A 9,075-nucleotide genomic window follows, 5' to 3' on the forward strand; every position below is an offset into this window, starting at 1 on the left:
ACCCTAATCTGTATTTGCATACAGTTAGATGGGAGATTTGCATACACTCCTGATATGGGGGCTTCATAGCAGGGACCCTAAAGGGAGATGTGCCAAAGGTCATCCAATGACTGGAAGTGTGGAATAGAGAGGAAAAAACACCTTAATTAATTCGAAAACAGGTATAAAAAGAAAAAGAAGAACTTTTGCCACTAACAATAAAAAAAACTAATACTTTACTTTAAAACTTTACAACAAAAAAACATATACAGGTGATAAGGTTCAACCTGTATATAGATAGATAGATAGATAGATAGATAGATAGATAGATAGATAGATAGATAGATAGATAGATAGATAGATAGATAGAGGGTGAACCTTATCTCCTGTATATGTTTTTTTGTTGTGTGTTTTGATGTAGAATATGTGTATGCTTTAGGCTGCAAAACAGTTTGAGTGCAAACTTTTCAAACTTATGTCACTGTGCTCGTGTTCACACAGGTACGTTCCATACTATTAGTATTATTGTTTCCGGAATGTACTGTCACCAGTCCATAAGTGACACCGGTGTAGAAAATATCAGGTTGGACACTCTGTTCTGTGTCAGGACAGCTGTACAGAAACTATTAACTCTGGCGTAGCTGCGAAGCCCTGGCAGATGCACGCTGACGGCTTGCCGGAGGAAGCCCTTCGGCAGTGGACTAGTTAACCAGAGATCAGCAGAGAGATTTAGGAAGGGGTGGCTGGATGAAAGAGAAAGCAAAGCTAGACTGGAAGATTTGGGAGGAGCAAACGCGAGGCTTGAAATGTCAATCAGAGGGTGAGTGCCAATGATCTGAAGCAATCTGTTAGGAGTTGACCTGGGTCCATTCAGATCAATAGCACCAGAGGGAGAGGACAGAGTCACCAAAAGTCTTGGGAGGACTATACAAGCTGGACCCCGTTCCCCTCTTGCTTGATGAGTAGGAGGCTGAGAAAAAGACCTAAGACCTAGAAGGGTCCAGATTGTCCAGTAACCCTACTGCTGTACCTGCTACTGCGCCATGTCCTTCCCACAGCTGGGTTACCAGTACATCAGACCACTGTACCCTTCTGAGAGGCAAGGTGTGGGGGCCACCAGAAGCGGGGCTGAACTCTCTCCGGCTGGGACTCTATCTAATGTTCTGTCTTCTGTGTATGGCGCTCCCTATGCAGCGGCCGCCGCAGCTCAGGCATATGGAGCCTTCCTGCCCTACACCACGGAGCTCCCAATCTTCTCACAGCTGGTAAGGGTTACTCTTCTCTCCTCTGCATGGTCCTCTGCTAATGCTGATCTCTTCTGATGATTGCAGAGGGTCGGGAATCGGGATAGGTTGTACTGAGAAGTAAGGAACTAAGATGGGTACTATCTGTTTATAAACCTACTTCCGAGAGTCTAGCAGCCGCTTTCAGTGGTGCTAAAACACTTTAGAATTCTGGATAAGCTTCTCGGCGACTGTATATTGAAGCTCATAACAATGCTTTGAACCGGTTTCTGTTTTTCATCTACTCATCAAATGCATACATGACCTTACAATGCTAAAAATTGCAGGACCGTGCCTTTGAAATCCATGTGTTGTGTGAGTGGGATAATAAGTGTGTTAGTTCGTGTTTGGTAAAACTTCTAGCCAGTGTTTGCTCTGGTCTCAGGGGTTAAGCAAAAAGTTTGTTTTCATTGTAAAATTAGCCGTGCTTTGCTGACAGATCCAGATACCTAACTTGTGAAAGGAAACAGATGAGGGTTTTAAAAAAGTGGGAGTGGGGGGGATAAAAGCTTATGTTATGGAATTTTACTTATTTCCTCTAATCCTAGCTAGTGGGGGAACGAAAGTGTGACTTTGACATGATGATGATGGTGATAATGATGACGACAGTAAAAATGATGCAGAGAATGATGGTGAAGCTAATGCATGCATATAGAACAATAATAATAATAACACTAATAATAATATTATTAATAATGTCGGTGTTGATTATAAATAAGGGTACCTATCTACAATTCTGTACGTATTGCCATGCATTGGGCCCTGTTCATCTCTGAATGCATTAACACAAGCTTTCTTTTAATGCAGGGTTCCCAGTACGAGATGAAGGACAGCCCGGGGGTACAGCATCCAGCTTTCTCCCACCATCACCCAGCTTTTTACACTTATGGACAATATCAGTTTGGAGACCCATCAAGGCCCAAAAATGCAACCAGGGAAAGTACCAGTACGCTCAAGGCCTGGCTAAATGAACACAGGAAGAATCCCTATCCCACCAAAGGAGAAAAGATTATGTTGGCCATCATCACCAAGATGACGCTCACTCAAGTGTCCACCTGGTTTGCTAATGCCAGGAGGAGGCTTAAAAAGGAAAATAAAATGACCTGGGCCCCCAGGAGCCGGACAGACGAGGACGGAAACGCTTATGAAAGTGACCATGAAGAGGACAAGCATGAGGACGAAGAAGAGATTGATTTGGAAAATATTGACACTGAGGACATTGAAAGTAAATTAGACCTGGATGACCAGTATAATGACATCCACTCAGACTCTAAAACAGACGCTCGGAGTGACTCTGAGGGCTCAGAAGGTTTTGAGGACTTGAATGTCTCAGAGGATAGGTTTCTTAAGTCTGTGGTTGGGGACAGTGGTGTGCGGGACAAGTGTGAACTGTCTTTGGATGCAGAGGCTCACCAGCCTCCGTGTGAGCAAATCAAACTGGACAGCATTTCTCCCAATTCCTCCCAGGAAAATAACGTGCCAGCTATGCAGAAACCTAAAATCTGGTCCCTTGCAGAAACAGCCACTGCTCCGGATAACCCACGTAAGTCTCCTCAGGGCAGTAGTGGCTCGGTGACTTCCCAGAGTCTTTTAGCACAACACAGACTCATCGCCTGCCCGGGGAGCAGGTTCCAGAACTGGACAGGAAGGACATTTTCTGCACAGCAGTTATCTTTACTGAACTCTCCTCACTTTCTGCAAGGACTGAGCGTTACCCATACGGCAGCAAATGCAGGCAACACAGGCTTCAGTAAACCTGGGGAGCACACCCACAGCACAGATCCAGTAACAGGTGACAGCACTTTCTTTTCATCCCTATAACCCCTAATATGGCCTCTGCTTATACCCTGGCCTGTACCCAATTCTAATATCTGTCTAATCAGTTTCAAGGGGGAGTGGGGGGATACAGGCCAGGAGAGAAATAATTCATATATTAAATCAACATGGTAATATGCCATATTAAATAAAGAGGAGCTATTTATAGTATTGTCATGCTTAGACAAAGTGTAGTAAATTATGTAGCTCAGGCGTCTGCCCCATCCCTCATAAGAAAAAGCATTGTTCTTAAAACTAAATTTAGATTGTAATTTTTATGTCGAGTGGTCCTCTGCAGCTAGTAACAAAGTAAAGGTTTATTCAGTTTTCTAAATTCGGAGTTCTTTGAATTAGTGAATATATATATATATATATATATATATATATATATATATATATATATATATATATATATATATATATATATATATATATATATATATACATATACATATATATATATATATATATTCAATAAATATGCTAAGTGTTACACAATGGCTATAGGAAACTTGCAGATCAGCGATGGTGCTGCTTTTGAAATATTTGGTTGCTTTTTTCACGAAGTTACAAAACATATTGGAAGCATTACATGTCCCGACTAGTAATACTTTTCTGCCAAAGAGGATGCTTGTTAATCTGTCTGATAATTACTAACGTGGTGCTGTCAAAATACACAAACGTACTTTCTAACTTGAGTTTCAAAGCAGGCTGCAAGCATGACATTGTAATCAGTCAACAACCAACCTCTCTATTAATAATGCTTTTATTACCCACCCAATACGTTATTAATTCCTTCAATTTTCTGTAGATCGGCAGAGCACGTTGGAGGTAGAGAAAAAACTACTAAACACAGCTTTTCAGCCAGTTCAACGAAGGTAAGGGCGAGGAGTGAGTGTTTTATATATATATATATATATATATATATATATATATATATATATATATATATATATATATATACATACACATACATACATATCTTCTAAAGTAAACCACTATCACAGTTACTGCTCTTAATGGGCCTATAAATTAGGAGTGCTTCACAATTATGTTTAATTTTATGTCTGTCATTATGACCACATAATTGCATGGCAGAGCTGCACAGAATACTCATTAGAATTGGCAGAAGTTGCTCTGTTTAAACTGTATTTTGAAAACAGAGAGGCTTGTAATAACGCATATATCAACGCAAGATCAAAACGAATATATCTGCTAAAACTATCAAGACCAATATATTTTGTCAAGTGTATTTAATAAGTAAGAAGATTCAAAAAGTTGCAAAAAGTCTTTTACGTGTTTCGGGTAACCAATATATGTGTACTAAATATGATTATTTTATTTACAGGTCACAAACCCAGTTCGACGCTGCTATGATCCTGTCCGCATTGTCGTCTTCATAACAACCGGCATTTTTTTATTACGTTTTATTTTATTTTTCATCATTATTTTTATTTTCCACAGTGGACAATGTAGTATTAAAAAAATACCTTCCTTCAATGTCTGTGCGTAAGACTGATGCAAAACAGAAAGGGAAAAAAAACTATCTGTAAACGCTTATCCATCACCTGAGTTTGTATGGTTCGTTCCTTTGATAATTGAGCGTCATTATTTTATCCTTTGTATATATAGCAAAATGTACATATGTCTTAAAGCCAAATTGTACAAGAAAGTATATATTTTTTGTTAATAAATTAATTGCTGAGACTTTAGCTAATGCTGAACAGGTCAACATCTCTTTGTATTAATGATAATAATTTATTTAAGCAATGGTAAGAGTATGGTAAGGTCTATTATCCAGTAAAATATTGTCTTGGGCCATTGGACGGGTCACATGATTTAGCAGAGGGCTCAGCAGCAGCTGCTAAATTGCTTGAGTCTTAAAAATAAACTTTGAGGTGTGCTATTGAAGTATCACTTACTAATTAAACGACAGTGCAACCACGTAGAGAATGTAACTTTTTTTACGAGGGAAACACAACGTAAAGATATTAAACGATCCTACTTAACAGCATCAGTGCTGGTACACTAACTGACTAACTGCAAATGTGTTTCCTTTCTCAAGAAAAGGGCTATTTGGAGGTCTTTACTGTGAACGGATTTGTTCAAGATGCCACTGATAACATAATGGGGCTAGACAGGATCAGCTATAATGAAATATGGGTTTGGGGCGCCCTCTATAGGCAGTTTGCTCTTTCTTCTGCAACGTTCCAAGCTAGCTGTTTTTTGAAAGTTCGGAGATTATTGGTATAAATTAATTCTAAAAACAATCACTGTAAAATGTTGTGCTGAAACAGACTATGTTTATGACGAAAATACTGTAGTAGCTTTGCTAAATGCAAAATAAGGTGTATATATAGAGAGAGCAAGAGAGTGTCAATTAGATTATTGCTATTCTACTCGGCTTACAGCTAGGTTTTCTTGGGGATGTACTGTACTGTTTACATCATCTGAAGTACTTTTTAGTAGTATTGTTGAGCAAGTCATGAGTATAAACAAGAAATGTCACCGAAAACCAGACTATCTCACATGGCAGTTTTTGATAAATCAGTGTCCCTGAGCAAACATTTTTTGTTTTGGGGTTTTTTTTTCCCCACGTCTCTATCAATGCTTTCTACGGCGTTTATGAAGAAAATTGACGTTAACGTCAGAGCTATATTTTATATAGATAACATAGTAAAGCAATGCTTTAAATTTCTCTGATTTCCGCAAATAACGTCTTATGATGAGCAGTTGTCCACATTTTCTTTGAAGCTTATTATGGAAAATAAAAAGTCTTTTGCAGGTTCTCTTTGAATGGATGAAGTAAGCAATAGATCTGATTGAGTGGCTATTAATAATAGCTATACTTAATAATTCCCCGAATAGTATTTGTTTGTACATTCCTAATGAATCATGGAAAATAATCTTTCCTCCCCCCAGATACTCAGCCATGCATTCGCTTTGTGTAATAGACTATCCTAAAGCACTATTGTTATTTTTTTTGTTCTTATTTTTACTATATGGTGTTGTTCATCTCGGAGTTTACTCATCCAGGCTTTTTAGATACCCGTTTAGTCGCAGACAGCGCGTTTCCATCCTCCCAGTTGTTGCAAGTGTTATCCCATAGTCAGCTGAATGTTCCAGTGACATTTGTAACTATGCTTTTGGTGGGTTTGCAAGAGAGAGATTACAACATAACATAAAACTGCCTTTCCTGAATGCAAGCTTAACGTCTGACTTTTGCATAACTTTGTGTATAATTATCAGTATAAAACTTCATAGAGGTCCTGCTACTATGTTATTTCCAAAACTGCACGGAGGCCCTTCTGAACACAACTAATTATAGTTGTAAAGAGAAACCCAAACAGCTACTGGTCACAAACAAAGCTGTATAAACCATGTATTGAGGATGTTAATGTTTAGAGCAAGCAGGGTTATATTCAGATCACCACTCCTGCTTTGAGGTGGTGCAGATGATATGTGCAAACACATTAATCATCGGTTCACATATAAGTATGAGGATGAAGACGGTTATGCCCAGTGCTTAATACAGAAGTGATTGTTAGCTGGTTAAGGTGATCGTTGTACGTGGGCAGATTTGTTTACATTTCAGTTTGTGTTCATCGTTACTAATCAAGACAAATAACTGCATGGGCATGAAGTAGCTAATACTGATGTCCCAGTGCAGCAGGCTGTATCGTATACAATGATATACGTGTTAGATTCAAAGTTAAACATAAGCCCTGCTAAATACCCTTAAGCTGAAATATAATAAAATATGTACATATGTAAGGTGGATATTGAATGAATTCGGTCATCCATTCATCAACTAGGAGCTTGTTTATGCCAACCTAATAAACTGAGGTCATTATCAAGATACTTGTTACTATTGGATATACATTATATATATATATATATATATATATATATATATATATATATATATATATATATATATATATATATATATATATATATATATATATATATATATATATAGTTTCTTTTGAATAACCTCTTTTTGTAAGGGGATAAGAAGGGTTCTGTGGTGAGATGCTAATTACTAATTCACTGTGATCACTCTGTATTACTGTGTGTATTAGTTTATACTAATACTACCACCCTTTAGCGGCTTCTTTAAATGTGATGTAAAAATGACATAGTATCAAAGCAAAGTAATGATTGAAAAACAAAATGTACCTCTGTCAGTAATTACATATGTATCTCTCCTTCATTTGCATTCGTAAATGAAAGCAATCTGTATCCTAGAAAGTAATGTATAATGTAGCTGTCATACTATGGTCATGTATCCTATGAATAATGAGAAATACCAGAATATAGTAATTATGTGCTAAAAACTGCAGACACAGGTTATCTAAAGTATTGTACAAAATATCCAGTCATCTTATTAAGTATGTAAAATAGAATAAAATGGACTGATGCATGTTTCGCAGCATAGCAGCTGCTTCTTCAGAAGCTCAAAGTGTCAGTACAAACTTTTATGAAACCAATGCATTTCCAAATGTGGTCATTGTGCAGATAAGGAATGTGGGGGAGGGGCAGAGGGCGGGTGGAATGTTATAGGGGACATTCAAATGGGGCTCACAATATAAATCTCTCCATCTATTAATGATCTGTGGTTTCCTTTATAAAGTGCTGAATTACTATGCAACATACCAACACAGTCACCAGAATTATGTCACAGACACATGTAGCTTGGTGGCTGTTTGGCCATTCACCTTATAATTAGAACCACAGTTCATTAACAGACACAGAGACATGTAGGTTCACCCTGGAATGTCTCTCAGATGGTGCATGTCTGCACATTCATCAGATTTGCATGTTCATTAGTCTAAAAAAAAACCTCTGTCCTCCTCTGAGGAAGTGTCAGACACGTTAAAGCTAATTTGCACAGTTTATGAGATGGTTGGATAGTTTATATATGTTTTATACAACCTGTGCAGTCTATATTGTAAAGTAGTAGGATGCCTGTTGTATGAAAATGGTCACTATATGGAAGATGCTTTTAACATATTACTCCGTATAAAGACCTTATTAAGGACTTTCTTTATTAATGTAAGTGTTTGAGAGATACATTTGAATACTAATATAGTTTAAAACATTTTTAATTTGCTTTGCTAGTCTGTATGTTGTTTTTTTTTTCAATTTTTTAAAGACATTAGTGGTGCTTTTAATATCTTGAGCAATATACGTAGTGTGATAGAGTAATAATGATTTTAGTGATTTATTAATTATCATTACCACCCTAAAATTCTTTCAGGCCTGGAACCCACTACAAATTGCTGGTGCAAATGCTAACGTTTTTAATTAGCATTTTGTAAGCGATTTCATGAGCGTTTTGCAGGCGCTTTTGGGAGTGATATTTAACCGTGTAAGCTTTTTGCCAGCGATTGTGTAGCGATTTGCGATTAGCAATTTTAATTCTGCTTGGTCCTTTCAATGTATCATATTTTTTTTACAGTTTGCAATAATTTAAAATCGCACTCTAATCACGATGTGTAGCAATTCATGAGCGATTTGCCAGCGCTTATATACTTTACATTATAGCGCAAACGCTCCCAAAATGCTGCATGTCTTGTGATTTTGCTAATCGCTACTGTAGAATTTGTTAAATTTGCATTGGCTGAGTAATTAGGGAAAGTGCTAGCGATTTAAAGTGCTCCCTAAACACTCAAAAATTGCTCTAGTTGGTTCCAGCCTTCAGTCTGAGGTTAGTATGTATTGAGATCCTCCTTTGTCCTGTAGTAACAATTATGATACTATATACGTATGATAGTGTGTCTGTGTTATGATTCAGTACAATATTATAATGGATGTACTGTATGAAAACTCCTTATAGAGTGAGTGTGAAGCAGGGGCGCCTCTAGGCACTGGCATTCCAGGCAACTGCCTGGAGCACCCACAATGCACAGGGCGCGCTCTGTCATTAAAATGACCCGCGGCATGGCCCCTTTACAGCCGTGGGCAAGTTTATCTCTCTGCCGCCACTATGTCA

The 9,075-nt window shown here is 37.9% G+C and overlaps 1 protein-coding gene across 1 annotated transcript; it reads left to right on the forward strand.

Moving 5' to 3' along the window:
• Window positions 1–808: 808 nt before the first annotated feature.
• Window positions 809–4,794, forward strand: IRX3 (iroquois homeobox 3). Its single transcript, XM_068261783.1, has 4 exons — window positions 809–1,244; window positions 2,070–3,054; window positions 3,889–3,955; window positions 4,426–4,794. Exons 1-4 carry the CDS (start codon window positions 1,023–1,025, stop codon window positions 4,478–4,480), a joined length of 1,329 nt encoding a protein of 442 aa, XP_068117884.1. The 5' UTR covers window positions 809–1,022; the 3' UTR covers window positions 4,481–4,794.
• Window positions 4,795–9,075: the final 4,281 nt, after the last annotated feature.

Source organism: Hyperolius riggenbachi, chromosome 11 (assembly GCF_040937935.1).
Source record: "Hyperolius riggenbachi isolate aHypRig1 chromosome 11, aHypRig1.pri, whole genome shotgun sequence".
Lineage (NCBI taxonomy): Eukaryota > Metazoa > Chordata > Amphibia > Anura > Hyperoliidae > Hyperolius > Hyperolius riggenbachi.

What these genes read in the sequence shown, in the direction of transcription:
- IRX3 (XM_068261783.1), top strand. Translation starts at nt 1,023, where the DNA reads ATGTCCTTCCCACAGCTGGGTTACCAGTACATCAGACCACTGTACCCT. An exon ending in CAGCACAGATCCAGTAACAG is followed by an intron (nt 3,055 to 3,888) that starts GTGACAGCACTT and finishes AATTTTCTGTAG; the next exon opens with ATCGGCAGAGCACGTTGGAG. An exon ending in TTTCAGCCAGTTCAACGAAG is followed by an intron (nt 3,956 to 4,425) that starts GTAAGGGCGAGG and finishes TTTTATTTACAG; the next exon opens with GTCACAAACCCAGTTCGACG.